Source organism: Corticium candelabrum, chromosome 18 (genome assembly GCF_963422355.1).
Source record: "Corticium candelabrum chromosome 18, ooCorCand1.1, whole genome shotgun sequence".
NCBI lineage: Eukaryota > Metazoa > Porifera > Homoscleromorpha > Homosclerophorida > Plakinidae > Corticium > Corticium candelabrum.
Window position 1 is genome coordinate 6,082,794 of NC_085102.1, and position 14,939 is coordinate 6,097,732.

The 14,939-nt window shown below is 43.1% G+C and overlaps 5 protein-coding genes across 8 annotated transcripts in view; 3 read left to right on the forward strand and 2 right to left on the reverse strand.

Moving 5' to 3' along the window:
- LOC134193883 (atrophin-1-like) overlaps window positions 1-831 on the forward strand; it is a 4,319-nt gene extending 3,488 nt beyond the window's left edge. Inside the window, exons 6-8 of one of the 2 annotated variants that reach the window (XM_062662732.1) lie at window positions 1-229; window positions 336-372; window positions 432-831. The exon at window positions 1-229 is cut by the window's left edge and continues 470 nt beyond it. In XM_062662732.1, coding sequence (XP_062518716.1) covers window positions 1-229; window positions 336-372; window positions 432-625 — 460 coding nt within the window. In that variant the 3' untranslated portion in view covers window positions 626-831. The remainder of the gene's footprint in view (window positions 230-335; window positions 373-431) is intronic. The other variant, XM_062662733.1, reaches the window with a different exon arrangement.
- A 103-nt stretch (window positions 832-934) lies between these two features.
- LOC134194058 (endoplasmic reticulum resident protein 44-like) lies at window positions 935-6,617 on the forward strand. 2 transcript variants are annotated; one of them, XM_062662958.1, is made up of 17 exons: window positions 935-993; window positions 1,056-1,131; window positions 1,188-1,227; window positions 1,289-1,358; window positions 2,588-2,627; window positions 2,684-2,748; window positions 2,817-2,843; window positions 3,148-3,237; window positions 3,298-3,366; window positions 3,433-3,479; window positions 4,672-4,732; window positions 4,798-4,908; window positions 5,070-5,181; window positions 5,906-5,979; window positions 6,031-6,098; window positions 6,157-6,238; window positions 6,304-6,617. In XM_062662958.1, the coding sequence occupies exons 1-17, from the start codon at window positions 958-960 to the stop codon at window positions 6,523-6,525; spliced, it is 1,290 nt and encodes a 429-aa protein (XP_062518942.1). In that variant the 5' UTR covers window positions 935-957; the 3' UTR covers window positions 6,526-6,617. The 2 variants fall into 2 exon arrangements, with proteins under 2 accessions (XP_062518942.1, XP_062518943.1); XM_062662959.1 differs by having other exon boundaries at window positions 6,310-6,617.
- A 381-nt stretch (window positions 6,618-6,998) lies between these two features.
- On the forward strand, window positions 6,999-7,970 carry LOC134193926 (cysteine proteinase 3-like). Its single transcript, XM_062662793.1, has 3 exons — window positions 6,999-7,362; window positions 7,419-7,735; window positions 7,800-7,970. The coding sequence occupies exons 1-3, from the start codon at window positions 7,079-7,081 to the stop codon at window positions 7,892-7,894; spliced, it is 696 nt and encodes a 231-aa protein (XP_062518777.1). The 5' UTR covers window positions 6,999-7,078; the 3' UTR covers window positions 7,895-7,970.
- An 80-nt stretch (window positions 7,971-8,050) lies between these two features.
- On the reverse strand, window positions 8,051-13,912 carry LOC134193925 (uncharacterized). Of its 2 annotated transcripts, none has more exons than XM_062662792.1 (16): window positions 13,822-13,912; window positions 13,362-13,478; window positions 11,726-11,817; window positions 11,629-11,670; window positions 11,250-11,340; window positions 10,904-11,053; window positions 10,779-10,847; window positions 10,684-10,722; window positions 10,371-10,466; window positions 10,158-10,313; window positions 10,052-10,105; window positions 9,787-9,927; window positions 9,586-9,714; window positions 9,451-9,522; window positions 9,220-9,327; window positions 8,051-9,159 (listed from the first exon to the last, which is right to left on the reverse strand). In XM_062662792.1, the coding sequence occupies exons 2-16, from the start codon at window positions 13,380-13,382 to the stop codon at window positions 8,326-8,328; spliced, it is 2,094 nt and encodes a 697-aa protein (XP_062518776.1). In that variant the 5' UTR covers window positions 13,383-13,478; window positions 13,822-13,912; the 3' UTR covers window positions 8,051-8,325. The 2 variants fall into 2 exon arrangements, with proteins under 2 accessions (XP_062518776.1, XP_062518775.1); XM_062662791.1 differs by lacking the exon at window positions 13,822-13,912 and adding an exon at window positions 13,567-13,732.
- Window positions 13,913-14,252: 340 nt separating this feature from the next.
- On the reverse strand, window positions 14,253-14,932 carry LOC134193940 (protein transport protein Sec61 subunit beta-like). The gene is made up of 4 exons (XM_062662809.1): window positions 14,887-14,932; window positions 14,730-14,824; window positions 14,551-14,649; window positions 14,253-14,399 (listed from the first exon to the last, which is right to left on the reverse strand). Exons 1-4 carry the CDS (start codon window positions 14,887-14,889, stop codon window positions 14,315-14,317), a joined length of 282 nt encoding a protein of 93 aa, XP_062518793.1. The 5' UTR covers window positions 14,890-14,932; the 3' UTR covers window positions 14,253-14,314.
- Window positions 14,933-14,939: the final 7 nt, after the last annotated feature.

Consider the following 14,939-nt stretch of genomic DNA (forward strand, 5'->3'; position numbering starts at 1 on the left):
GCACACTCCTGTGGCTCACCATTTACCCATATCTCATCCTGCTAGTCTGTTTCCTGTCTCGCCGTCGGCATTAAGGCCTGGTGGACTCTTGAATTTTGTAACGGAGCGGCAACAGAAGCAGCAACAGCAGCATCTTCAAGCACCTTCACTTTCATCAACTAGTCCTCGAGTGCCACTTCAACGAACTCCATCTCTCATGTCTTTGCAGCCAAGACAAAGTCATGTACAGGTAATGAAATGATGCAATGACATTGTAGCTAATTTGAATTATTAATTAAAATAATTAATTATAATTGATATCAAAAATTAATATTTGGTACATTTATTGTATTAAGGGTGCATACATTACAAGCCACAGAGATGCTCCATATCGTAAGTTCTCACTTTCGATGTTCATTTTTGTATGTCTCATTGTCAAATCTTTTATTTAGCTCCACAAATTCCATCTGACATAAGAGGTGCAGGAATTTTGGGAGAGCACGGTCGCAGCCAGAGGTTTCCACAGTCGATGTATGGTAGCGGGGCAACGAGCTATCACCCAGTACGACAGCCATCACAACACCAGCAGTCAGGCCCATATCATAAGCAGTACAGCATCCGCAGATCAAGCTATCCATACTACTAGTATTGAGCTGCTTGATATGAATGATGTGCAATGTGTCAAGTTTGGATTTGGATTGTAGTCGTTGTATAGAGAGCCGTGGAGCGTGTAGTGCGATATGCTCGCTTTGTGAGGATCACGAGTAACACTGCTATGATTGTGTGTATCCTATATTGCTGCACATTGCACACGCTGTAGATCATATTGATAATGCCAATACATATTGTCAATTCGTGTAGCGCATGCGCGAATAGTTACTGTGTGAAGCTTGACTCCGCGCGAATTGCGTATAGAATTCCGAGGCAGATCACTTCCTCATACGGGTATTAGGACCAGAGTGTGTGTGTGTGTCTTTGATGACTGCCTCGTACGTCGTCACCATCTGTATTCTTGTACGTCTGTTTTATAGATGGGCTATACGTTTGTTATTGTAAGTGCTTGCTGATATGTTCAGGCCACGCAGTGGTCGCTTCCACAAGTCGAAGCGGAAGCAACGCCATTAACCAACGATAACTACGATTCCTTCTCATGTTGGAACCTATAAAGCGTTACTTTTGTTATCTTACGACATTGTCTTGTTTTTCAGCAACTAACAGTTTTGTGTTTATCAATTTCTACGCTGACTGGTCAGACACATTTGTGTAGCAGCGCCTCGATCGCGCTTGATGACGTGTCAATGAATTATAGGTGCCGATTCAGTCAGATGTTGATGCCCGTTTGGAACCAGTTGGCGGACAAGATAAAAACCGATTATCCCGTATGTAACACACACACACACACACACACACACACACACACACACACACACACAAACTCAGAGACAGACAAACACACACACACACACACACACACACACACACACACACACACACACACACGCACACACACACACACACACACACACACACACACACACACATTGACTAAGTGAAGACTTTGTTGTACAATAAGATCTATAGTATAATAGAAAACCTCTTAGTATTTTGAATTTTTAGTATTATTATGCAATTAATTATTATAACTTGTGTAGCACAGCTGAGTGAGGTTGTAAGGTTTTCAGAGGTGTCTGTCTGTTTGTGTGTGTATTTGTCTGTTTGTGTGTCTGTCTGATTGTCCGTGTGTGTGTGTGTGTGTGTGTGTGTGTGTGTGTGTGTGTGTTTGTCTGTCTTTGAGTTTGTGTGTGTGTGTGTGTGTGTGTGTGTGTGTGTGCGTGTGTGTGTGTGTGTGTGTGTGTTTGTCTGTCTGTTTGTGTGTCTGTCTGTCTGTCATATATTTTCAAACATTGAACTACACCTTCTAAGAAAGGCAACTAAATACTACTCTGTCTGTCTGTCTGTCTGTCTGTTGTTTGTCTGTCTGTTTGTTGTTTGTCTGTCCATCTGTTTGTCTGTCCATCTGTTTGTCTGTCTGTCCATCTGTTTGTCTGTCTGTCTGTTTGTGTTTGTGTCTTGCTGTGTGTGTGTGTGTGTGTGTGTGTGTGTGTGTGTGTGTGTGTGTGTGTGTGTGTGTGTGTGTGTGTGTGTGAGTGCGTGTGTGTATGTGTCTGTGTTTGTTTGTCTGTCTGTCTGTTTGTTTGTCCGTATGTCTGTCTGTCTGTGTGTTTGTTTGTGTGTGTGTGTGTCTGTCTGTCTGTGTGTTTGTTTGTGTGTGTGTCTGTCTGTCTGTGTGTTTGTTTGTGTGTGTGTCTGTCTGTCTGTCTGTGTGTTTGTCTGCTTGTGTGTGTGTCCATTTGTGTGTGTCTGTTTGTTTGTCTGTCTCTTTGTCTATCACTTTGTTTATCTGTCTATCAGTCAGTCTGTGTGTCTATCTGTAAACATGATATCTCTTTAATGTCTTCACACATCAATATGAAATTACTAGAATGTTAAGGTTTGGGCACTTAGGGGTGACAAATTGATTAATAAATTAGTAAATTCATTCAATATGATTCACATACAGGTTGTGTGATATAAGGATGTAATACATTGTTTTAATTGCTTGTAACAGGAGAGAGTTGTTATTGGTAAAGTAAACTGTGAAACGGAAGGTGAGTGGATGGCTAGTTGTCAAGGTGTGGTATGTTGCATGAGTTTCCTCTGTCAGGCCCACTCGCTCAGAAATTTGGTGTGACAAAATATCCGACAATGAAACTTGTCAGACATAGCAGAGTATGGAGTGTCGTCATTCGTGCTATGTGTATGTGTTAATTGATTATATTGTGTTGCCGTCATTGCAGATCGCTCGTAAAGAATACAGAGGACAGGTGAGGTCAACAGTACAGTACATCAGTATATCATTGTAGTTAATTAATTAATTAATTAATTAATTATTAAGTGTGAGTTTGTACAGTATGAATTTATGAAACCTAAGCATTCAAGATACGATAGATTGTCTGCATCTTTAGGCCATAAAGTCTCATTTGCATAAGCTCTACTAAATTGTTGCTTGACTGCATGGGGTCGGCTGTCCTCTCCTCAGGACAGGAAGCATGCTAGACGTTTCATTGACCTCCCACTCATCATATACTATATGCATAGGTACTTAGTTAAGCATTGGGTGTTTTGTAGAGATCACTTGATGCTTTAGTGTCATTCGTTCAGCAGCAAATGGCTGATCCTGTTCAAAGATTTGAGTCAATAAGTGATCTAAAATCAAAAGTATTGTACTTCGTCGGCAGTGATGTTGTTCAGATTGTAGCTGTTTTTTTACGTGTGAAGGCGACTAAGCGATCTGTGATTGGCTACTTTGGTGAAGAGGTATCGAACGAATATCTTATGTTCAAGACGGTGGGTGTTGCTGTTTGCAGTTTGCATTTACACTGATTCGTTTATATTGAATGCTTGCACATCTAGTTGGCCGATGAACTGAGAGATCATTGTCAGTTCTTTGCAGGATTTGGGTAAGTCTGCAATGGAACAGACTGTACATGATGGATTGTATACATACATACATAGAGAGATGGTCGACATAGACACGTGTTTTGCTTGTAGGACTTGTAGACAGTATTTGAGTCATTAGCTGTTGTGTTAGTGTCCAGGCTATTTCCTCAAACATTTGACTGGTTTCTAGTTGTCGAAGTTGTATGCTGAACACTCGTTCAGTAGTAGTCATAGATGGAATGGTTAGCTCGAGTTATGATTTCGTTGTCTAAAATTGGCTTTGTAATGCTAAATCTGCTTGACGTGGGGCCAGATTATTTATCTACCAGTCCATTGATTTGCAAGGCTTCAGAGCTGTTCAGGTGGCTTCTTTGCCACCGTGTGTTGATAACTAATCGAATATGGTTACTACCAATGTACTCAAAACTGGAAACCGGTCAATTGCTAGTGCACTGAATGATTTGTATTGAATTTTGTTACACACACACAGACAGACAGACACACACACACACACACACACACACACACACACACACACAAACACACGTACACACACACACACACACACACACACACACACACACACACACGTACACACACACACACACACACACACACACACACACACACACACACACACACACACACACACATGGAAAAATGGCAAATGGATAAGGAGCTGCTGTTTGTTACGGTTACGCCCCCCAGCCAACTGTGGGTTTCTGCTCACTAAGCAGGAGCTATGGGCTGTGCTAAGCAATCTCCTGGAGCCTGGCCAGGTACTTGTAGGAGCACCAACTGCGATGCCAACGGTGGTGGGGCACCCGAAGTCCCACCCGGACCTCAGTGGCTGATGGACTTTGCCGCAGTCGGGGACTTTGCCACCCCAGTCAATGGCCAGGTACTTATTTATACTCCTGAGAAGAGAGAGGCAATTGTGTGTAAGTTTCTTGCCCAAGGAAATTATGCCATAGCTTGCCATCACTGTGACTTGAACTTGCAACCCTGTAAGTTTCCGGATGTAAAGACTCCATAGAAGACTCTCCAACCAACTGAGCCATCGCACCACACACACACACACACACACACACACACACACACACACACACACACACACACACACACACACACACACACACACACACACACACTATGTCACATTGTGATATCTTTCTGTAATGTACTGTATCTCTTGCATTCGTTTCTGTACAGTGATGTGGTAGCTGATGAGAGGCAGGATGGTCTGGATGCTGTTATTTATCGAGACGCGTTGGTTAGTCTTCACATTGTGCTATCTGTCTTCGTATTTTTAAAATTCTAACAGTTTGGTGTGTTCAGTCTGATGATCTGATGTACACCTCATCTATCACTGACCTTGTATCTCTACGACAATGGGCATTAAGTGCATGCATTCCTCTGGTCAGAGAAATTACGTTTGAGAATGCAGAGGTTAGTGTGCATGTAAACAAACTAAAATACGTACACCATGTGGATGTCATTGTGTGAATTAATTTATTGACTTATTGATTATTGGATTCTGATGGATTTGTGTATTTGTTCATCTGGTTGTGTTTGTTGTGTTGTGATTTGAAAGTAATGACGTCGTGTAGGAACTGACGGAGGAAGGGTTGCCATTTCTCTTACTCTTTCATTCTCCTGATGACAAACAGAGTCCACGCATATTTAGAGAGAAAGTTGAACAGGAAGTTAAACATGAGAAAGGTGTGTTATTGTATTGGCTAGTTGTAGCTTTTTTGGCTTTCTTGTTTGTTTTACTGCTTGGCTGCCTCTCAAATGTGTTTGTATGTATGTATGTATGTATGTAGGTAGGTAGGTAGGTAGGCAGACAGGCAGGCATGCTGATTGGTATGTATGTTAGTTCTCATAATCTCTACTTAAAACAGTAAATGCTAATGCTAATGAATGAAAAGGCCTGTCCACACTGCCAACCGAATCGCGATCCGACAACAAACGTCAATCCAATTATAAAAATAGTGGGCGTTACCTTCACGTGCGCTATGAGGAGTGTGGGCATGTAGCCTTCCTCACTCATTTTTGTTCTCACTCAATTTCAATTGCCTTACATTGCTGTATCACTTTCCACAAGCAAAGAACCTACACGTACATGTCAGCCATCAGTCACGCGGTACCGAAAAGGAGGTGGAGATATCATTCTCAAAGTGCAGTGTGGACGCTTATTATCCTGATTGGATCGCAGTGAGTGCTGTAGTGTGGACATGGCTACAGTCTGCAGGGAGCTACTACATCTAATGAACAGTGCTTGTATGTATTTGTGATTTGTTTGTCTTTTTGTCTGTTTGTCTCCTTGCATGTGGTAGTTTGCATATGACATGTTGTATGTGTATGAGAGTACTATGTGTTTGTGTCAGTTCTTGCTGTTCTGTCTTCAAAAAAGCTTGTAACCCTGATCATTACTCTTTTGCAGATCAGGTAAACTTTTTGGTAGCCGATGGCCACAAGTTTGCTCATCCTTTGAGTCATTTGGGAAAGACAACTAGAGTATGTATTGAAGTAATCAGCCCAACACGTGTACTTGACTATTTGTATTAGGATCTACCTGTATTGGCCATTGATAGTTTCAGACATATGTACTTGTTTCCCAACTTTGATGATATTCAGTAAGCCACATATCACACATAATCACCCGCCAAACATTTTACACTGTTCTTTCTTCAGTCAACCAAGACGACTTCAACAGTTTATTGATGATTTGAAGTCTGGCAAGCTACATCGAGAATTCCATCATGGTCCAGATCCTGTTTGTTACATACTCGTGTGTTTGTCGCCATACATCATCTCTGACTGTTTATCTTGTGCTTGCAGGTACAGGCAACAGAACCGCCTTCTCAAAAAGAAGAAGAGGCGAAAAATTCTGAAGAGCAAGAAAAACCAGTTAGTGGAGAAGCCCGAAAACCTCAACCTCGTAAACGGGAGGCAGAAGAAGCTCCTCCACCACATTATGACCATGAGAGTCCACCTGAGAGCCAATTTAAAAAGATTAGACCGAGTGGGAATCGTTACACGTTGCTACGTGACGAACTTTAGTGCCAACGTCGTTTCTATATCGCTTTTAATAAGTGCTGGTACTGTTGGAAACCGCAGTGGACTTAATTAAACAATTTCATCTGGAAACGTTTCTTTGTTATCATCCAACGACGCGTTGAATTATAACATGCAATTAAGGCCGTCCACAGACGTATAATATATCTAGTAGTGACGGGTCTGCTTGTTGTTGGCTCCTCTGTAGTAAATGTATTCCAGACGTTATTTATTGTTGAGAAACATGTCAGTTGGATTTGTGCAGCCTCGTTGTGAGACACCGCCACAACACAGCCGTTAGACAAATCAATTTTTTTCAATAAATATAATAACTACGGGATAGGAATACACTAAAGCCACGGTGCTGTAGTTTCAGTTCACTTTGCGTGCGAGGTCTGGACCAAAAATGCTTGTAAGTATCAGCAAGAGCATCTATATGGTATCAGATCTATATCGGAGAGATCACACGAGCCACGGTCATAAGACCACGGTCACGAGTTCGGGTGACCATAACTGCTGAGTTCTCCCTTAGTTTTGCCTACCATATTGCTTTTCAATCATGTTGCTGTTGACTTTCTTCTTTACTGTTCTAAGCTTGTCACAGTGTGAACTCAACTTCAACTCACTTCCCTCTGAAGTCGACTGGAGAGACAAGGGCGTTGTTCCTCCCGTCACTAATCAAGGAGCAATGGGCTGCTCTTCGAATATCGTAGCTACAGAGGCTATTGAGAGCTCCAATGCTATTCGCACTGGTCATCTCGTCTCCCTCAGTACCGCAGAAATCGCGTCTTGCTGCTCAGCAAACTGCACACTATCAGGCGTCGCAATTTTCGACTGCATTGCGTCAGTTCATAGAAACCATACTAATTGCTGTAATTTAGAGTGATTTTTGATCTTAGCAAACGTGACGGCTTGTGTTTGGAAAGTGAGTATCCTCGCGTTACAGACCGCTGTGAGAGCGACCGCTGCAAGCCTTTTGCGATCGTCACCGGGGGAGTTCCGGTACCGCGGGGAGACGAAAAAGCTCTTGCAGAGGCGGTAGCAAAGCAACCGGTCGTCGCAGCTATTGACGTCACGAACGCATTTATGAGCTACAGAGACGGAGTGTTTGTTGATCAATTGTGCTCACAATCGAAATTGAACCACATGGTACTTGTGGTCGGATACGGTACCGACAATCAAGGAGTCGAGTATTGGATTGTGATGAACAGTTGGGGTAAGGAATGCTGCAGTAGGCCGTGGAGTGATGCCAGAATTGGTAAATTTCTTGTGCGTTTTAGGCAAGGAATGGGGAATGAACGGATTTGTGCTAATGGCCCGCAATAGAGACAACATGTGCGGTATTGCATCAGACGCCAGTTATCCCTTGTGTTAAACATGCTACATTATTGATTGTGTTTGATAGTGCTGTGTATCTGGTAAGCGTGTTGTCATAAACTTTGAGTTATTAATTTGATGACTAACAACACAACACACAACTTGATAGTTTCCAAACGTGCGCCTGCAGACAAACAAGACAGACAGACAGACAAATAGACGGACAGACTACAAACACATCGACTGTCATATTGTGGGGCATGCCATTGTTGCCACTTGCGACATATAATGGACTAAGTTCACCATTGAGCCCAAACCTGTGCTCATATGTTGACAAAAATGTTGGAGAGAATGACAATTTATGTTAAGCTCCGGCATGGACTCTCACATGATAAATCTAACTGTTCAAGTTTGTTTGTACAAGTTTGTTACTATCACTCTAACAAGTCTAACATTAAACGTCGATCTGGTCCCCATCAGCAGAATTGTCTATATCAATGTGCTTCTGCTACTGCTCCTCCGAGGTGGTTCTGGTGTATTTACTGGTGTGAAGTCTAGTGGTTGCTCCCCAGGAGACAAGCTAAGGCGTTGGGCAGCTCTGTTATCTCGAATGGTAACACCATAAGAAACTTCACCCACAACTCGTTGAGGGGAAGGAGACTTCTGTCTTGACAGTAGGTATGACAATCGTGACGGTGACAACGGTGCTTGACTAGGCGGGGAGCGTGTGCTCCGACTTTGCCCATTCTCAACAACTGTGGTCAAAGAGGTGGCGTGTTTTGACATGACTGCTACTTTGCTCACCTTTTTCTCACAGTTTGCAGTTTCATTAATGTTTGGTTGACTATATGAGAGAAACGTTCTCCCTGACATTCCATTGAGAAGCTGCCCAATACGCTCTGAAGACAAAGACCGTTTGGGAGAAGGATCCGCATCAATGGTGGATGCTGATGATGTCTCTAGCTTTTCCATTGAACCCAAACTAGACTTGGGACTGCGTTCATCGTCACTGCTTTCTGCATCTGTTACAACCGGTTCACAATCAGACAGCAGGTCTTGAAGGAATTCGAAACGTTTAATGGCACTTCGTTCATCTGCTCCGTATCTTAAGAAACCATTTTGTTCACTGAATTTGATGACAGATGGATGTTGTGGAAGAGTCTCCAAGTTACGACGTCGAATGCAACGTAAATATTCAAACTCATCCCTTGTTTCAAATGTAGCACTATCAGCATCATTCTTTTGGTCTCTATCTGAAGGCTCACTGAAGTCTTCATCATCTGATTGTGAGCCAAGCATTGCATCAAGCATCTTTGCACGAGTCTGTACAAGCAGATAAAACCTTGTGAAATTGGTGAGATGAGCTACCATGTAGAGACTTACAGCAGGATCTGAGAGATCTGTGATACTTTCTGCTTTAGCTGGAAACCGGCTTGCTTCATCACGACCGTGCGGAGAGATAGACCCAAAGTTGCTCTTATTCATTACGTCCTGCCAACAGTCAGTTCATGACAGCACCATAAAAGGAGTTAACACGTATGAATACAAACACAGACAGAGAAAAAACAGACAGGCAGACAGACAGACAGACAGACAGACATATGTACAACATACCCTACTATTGACTGCAACCTGCGTGTCTACCATCACCCCAGATGTATGATTCTCACTGTTGCTTCTCTGAGTCTAAATTGCCAGGCAGTTACACAACACTACACAAACAGAAGTCTTCTGACATAACCAACACACATTGCCGTATTGACGTAAACTCTCAGGAATGACTGTTCTCTGCTGTCGCTCTTGATACATCTCCCAATAGTTGATGACTGGGACATCAGAACATTCTGATGACAAGGAGTCGATGCTCTCAGTCCGATGCTAAACAACGAAGACACCACACAACACAATGTATAAGAACCTCTTGGCACAGCAGAATCCTATCCTACTGACCATCATTTGTACACAATATGCATTGTCATTGTCTCTACCATCAGAATCATTCAGACTGGGTGTTTGGTCACTTTGGACTCTCCGCATAGGCAGAACACCTCCAGCACCAGGACTATGTGGAGTAGGTACACCCACTGGAGACTTAAAACAAAACTGAACTGAGTTGATATTAACAAAACATCAAAATTATTAATATTAATCTAACTTATTAATATTAATAACACCCATTCCTAATTAACACTAATACATTGTACATCTGTCTCACCTTCATCTTTACGGAACCTCCATGAACATCCTCACTTGAACCACGCAACTTTAGCTTCAGGAAAGCAATTGTGATATATGACAAGATTTTGTATTAGTTTTGTAACCTTTGGAGGAGGACGACGTGGAGGCGTAACAAATGTGCGTCGAGGAAGACTCTCCAACTTGGGAAAACGACCAGGAGGATGGTTTGCATCAGGATGTCCATTCAAACGATCAAACTGAGCAGTTCTGATGCTGTTAACTAAATCAGCACTAAAATCCTGTCAAACAAGCACGTTGGATAGTTACTTGTCGTCCTAGGTGCTAAAATACAAAACCTGAGATGATCGGCTAAGACGACCTTCTCGACAGCTGATCATTTGGACAAGTTCAGCATTCCTTCTGTGAAGTTCATTATTTTCTCGTTTCAAGCTCTGATGAGGTATATTATATTGCATTTACGTTCAACATAATTTCTGTCTGTCTGCCTGTCTGTCCGTCTATCTGTTCGTTTTGTCTGTCTATCTGTTTGCCTATCTGTCTGTCCGTCTGTCTATCTGTTTGTCTGTCTGTCTGTCCGTCTATCTGTTCATTTTGTCTGTCTGTCTATGTGTTTGTCCATTGGTCAGTATGTAGCATACATATTCTGACCTTTTGCTCCATAAGTGCCTGAGTAACTTGCGTAGCAAACTAACACAAACAGCTCCATATGTAAAATAGCAACCAAACATTGTTGATATAAATACCTTGTCAAGACACTTGTCAAATTGATGACGTTGTGTTGTCATGTCGTTCATCAACTGAGAATTTCCTCTCTAGAATCAAGCCAATATTTCTCACCATAAACTCCCACATGTCTCCGTATTCTGACCTCTAATCGAGCAATTCTCAAGAGGAGCTGAGATCTCTCTCTGTCTCCATCAACAGGTGGCCTGAATCTCTGTTCCTCGAGCTGCATCTGCAATGTCGCTTTCTGAGATTCGAGCAGTTTGATTTGTTCCCTCAATCGAGATAAATTGATCTGCAATGATAACACAAGTAAAGGAACTGTGTGTGCTTGTGTTAGTTGTGTGTTAGTTGTGTGTGTGTGTGTGTGTGTGTGTGTGTGTGTGTGTGTGTGTGTGTGTGTGTGTGTGTGTGTGTGTGTGTGTGTGTGTGTGTGTGTGTGTGTGTGTGTGTGTGTGTGAAAATTCTCAACATATGCTGGGTTCTGTTACCTCATAAGCCTGTTGTTGGATTTCTTTTTCCTGCTTCAAAGTATCAATCTGCAGGCGATCTTGGCTCCTCTTTTCCAAGGCCGAGTGAATTCTAGAAATACGATTTGCTTTTAGACAGAACACACAGAGACGGAAGGCAAAGAGAAAAACAGACAGACAGATTTTCTATATTTTGACTTGAACTGTAAACTACATTAACAGACATAAAACCATCGTATGCAATTGTAATGATAATAAAGACACCAACAGACAGACAAACAGACAGACAGACAGACAGACAGATGTGACAAACAGACAGAGAAAGAGAAACAGTCAGATGGGCAGACAGAGATGCCTCAATCCTAGGCAAACAACTAATTCGTTATTACGTGGCACTCACTTGTCAAAACTCTTCTGAGTTTCTTGTATCTTCACCTTGAACCTACACAGACACCATCACGACGACTTACGTCCAACCCTAAAGACCAGCAACTGACCTGTCACATTCGATCCTCAAGTCCCTCGCAGTGCGTTCAGCCTCAAGCCTGAGCTGTCGCTCTCTTGCTAGCTCTCGCACCAAGTCGCCAGCCTGCAGAGCAACACACCAGCACATTACTCAACGCACCACCATCTCTTCTTGTGTTTTACAAGCAAAGCAGCAGACTGATGGCATAGCCAGGGTTCCATTTGGAGGAGCAATTGCCACCCAACATTTGCTGCTCTGTAGTGCATTAGATGTACTCTAGATGTACATAATCACTAGTCTTGAATAGCTACGTTACCAGCCTGTTGTGCAGTTGTTAATTGATACCACGAGTTTGCTTGTTTTTGCTCATAAATTATTAGTCCCGTACGACTGCTATGCGTTTATGTCAACAGCAGTTTTGCCCGTTTCTCTTGAAATGTCAAACGAGAAATTATGTTTGAGACTGCTGATTGAACCATATCAGTGACATCATGAGCTGACCTGATATGGCCCAATCAGCATGCAGACACTGCCTGCAAATTAAAGTAGCCGATGGATAAATAACCACCAGACAAAAAGACTCTTAGAAACTGCTCATGGCTGGCCATTTCGACTCTATTGGCTGTTTATTGCAATACGTTTTCCAACAGTAGTCAATGCACTACTATACTACACCTGTTGTAAAATGTATCTACAGTGAAAGATCAACACGCTGACAGACTGATGTACGAGTAGCATAGAAGGTCGGTCTGTATGCTCAGTGACATCGCCTTGCACACACAAATAAACCCCTTGCTCACACAAAAAACCTGCCCACACAAATAGGCCCACTGTCCACACAAATAGCTCCACGCCCACACAAATACCCCTTTCCATACAAATAGCCCCTTCCTACACAATCATCCCCCTTTCTACACAATCATCCCCCTTCCTACACAATCATCCCCCTTCCTACACAATCGGCCCCCTTCCTACACAATCGGCCCCCTTCCTACACAATCGGCCCCCTTCCTACACAATCGGCCCCCTTCCTACACAATCGGCCCCCTTCCTACACAATCGGCCCCCTTCCTACACAATCGGCCCCCTTCCTACACAATCGGCCCCCTTCCTACACAACCAACCCCCTGCCTACACAACCAGCCCCCTGCCTACACAACCAGCCCCCTGCCTACACAACCAGCCCCCTGCCTACACAACCAGCCCCCTGCCTACACAATCATCCCCCCAAAAGCTAGAAACAAAATTTAATTTTTTCTTGGTTGTAGCTAGGTCACCATCCAAACAGAAAATTGAATTCTATTTCTAGACTTATCCCTCCAATCTATTGTGGCAAGGCTATACATAGCTACATCACTCTATCAGCAGACAGTGTGATATGCTCCATCAGTCTTCAGCACGTAGCGCAAACAGCACAAACAGAATTACCAAGTAGTCTCCCTAAGGCTAAACTCCGCATGTGCAGCTTCTCTCCAGCAGCTAGGGCAACAGGAAGCACGACTCACAAACACGCATCCGCATAGGAAAGCAACAGAACAAGCCACAACCAACACAGACAGACACACAAACCACCTGGCATGCACATTTACACACAAACCATTGCGGTCAGCCCTTCTGCTGTGGTATACAAAACTATTCATCACACATTGTTTCCCTCTGCTTCTCACCTGCACGTCCACAGAGTTCATCTCATTGACGTCTGAAGCTGTCAAACGTGCACGCGGTTTAGACACACCATTCGACTGGATTGTCGCTCGACCTTTCTCTTGATCTAAACGGCAAGTCTAAGACACACACATAGAACACCGAATGAGACATCTAGATGGAAAGTGAGAGACGTATAACGGGAGAAAAGAGGTGAGATCAAATTGCCTTGAACATGGCCATGTCTGTCGCGTTTTCGCGTCGATTTCGAGGGGAGGATGAAGCGAGGGGTCGTAAATCTCGTCTCGATGAGAATATGCGACACTAGAGAGGATTCTGAGAGGGAGAAATAGAGTATGAAAGGGCGTTGCGCTGCATAACTCTGGGGAGACGAAATGAGAGGGGCGGGACGTTAACCGGAGACGGGAAGTTATGAGTTCATACATGAAATCGATCACAACGCCCTCTGGCTTTGCCACTTACCGCAAAACTCGATTCCCGTGGAAAATCAGTTTGAGACCACGTGACCTAGGATTGGTTGTAGTGACAACAGAAACCAGCGCGCTACTGTCGCTCTAAACCGCGCGCAATGTCACCAATCAATTGGATCTAACAAAGGTCACGTGACTGGACAATTAAGCGTTTTAATTAATTAGATAAATCCAATAGTTGATGTCAGGTACGCGTAGTTGGTTTACTTGTATGGTAACTGAGCACATCAAACTGCATTTCGAGCATGCATGTGTTCATGAAATGTTGCTACGGTGATGTAAACTTTGTAAGCAGTTTGTTGATCTGATAAAGTGGTGTGTGTGTGTGTGTGTGTGTGTGTGTGTGTGTGTGTGTGTGTATGTGTGTGTGTGTGTGTGTGTGTGTGTGTGTGTGTGTGTGTGTGAGCGTGCATGTCACACAACTTTCCAGTCAACTGGTCTATTATATTCACAAAGAGAAAATATTGATGTGTACAAGCCACAGTTCATCGACTATATTTCCCCCAGATGTGCAGCAAAAAGACAGACGCTATGAACAGAATGCTCATCACCATCACAGGAACAGGACCACTGCAACAACACAAAACCTCATGACAAAACACCAACCCACCAACCTGTCTGACTTAAAATAAATAAATAATTATAAATAAACAATTTTAAGTATATCAAGCATGTATAAGGTCTTTCTAATCGTATTCTTTCAACACTATTATTTTCTTACACTTTGATTCCCGGTGAGTCTTCTGTATAGAACCTCAACATGCCACTGCTGCCAGCAGCAACAGATTTGGGTTTAGAGCTCGTCGTACTGGCCTTCGTCCTGTCAACAAAAGCATAAAAATTGTTTAGAAAGTCGCACTACTTAGTATTCTACACAAGGAAAAGAAAGATAAGCGTCACCTTTGTCTCACTGCGCCTCCGGCCGATTTTGCGACCGCTTTGGAGGCCCCACTTGGAGCACGACCACCTCCAACACTGGTAGACGACTTTGATGCCTAAAAACACATACAAGTAAGAATCTAGCTGACACGAAGAGAACAAAGAAATAGCAACGCACCATTGTGGAAAAAACGTGACGTCAATAACTAGTCACACGCATGCGCATAACAT

Coding starts and splice junctions, on each gene's coding strand:
- LOC134194058 (XM_062662958.1), top strand. CDS start 958: ATGACTGCCTCGTACGTCGTCACCATCTGTATTCTT. Junction 3,480..4,671: donor CAGTTCTTTGCAGGATTTGG/GTAAGTCTGCAA, acceptor GTTTCTGTACAG/TGATGTGGTAGCTGATGAGA. Junction 4,733..4,797: donor TTATTTATCGAGACGCGTTG/GTTAGTCTTCAC, acceptor TGGTGTGTTCAG/TCTGATGATCTGATGTACAC.
- LOC134193926 (XM_062662793.1), top strand. CDS start 7,079: ATGTTGCTGTTGACTTTCTTCTTTACTGTTCTAAGCTTGTCACAGTGT. Junction 7,363..7,418: donor GCAATTTTCGACTGCATTGC/GTCAGTTCATAG, acceptor TTTTGATCTTAG/CAAACGTGACGGCTTGTGTT. Junction 7,736..7,799: donor GATTGTGATGAACAGTTGGG/GTAAGGAATGCT, acceptor TGTGCGTTTTAG/GCAAGGAATGGGGAATGAAC.
- LOC134193925 (XM_062662791.1), bottom strand. Junction 10,848..10,903: donor TGAGAATTGCTCGATTAGAG/GTCAGAATACGG, acceptor GCTTGATTCTAG/AGAGGAAATTCTCAGTTGAT. Junction 10,106..10,157: donor CACGTCGTCCTCCTCCAAAG/GTTACAAAACTA, acceptor GCTTTCCTGAAG/CTAAAGTTGCGTGGTTCAAG.
- LOC134193940 (XM_062662809.1), bottom strand. Junction 14,650..14,729: donor GGAGGCGCAGTGAGACAAAG/GTGACGCTTATC, acceptor TTTTGTTGACAG/GACGAAGGCCAGTACGACGA. Junction 14,400..14,550: donor GACTCACCGGGAATCAAAGT/GTAAGAAAATAA, acceptor GTGTTGTTGCAG/TGGTCCTGTTCCTGTGATGG.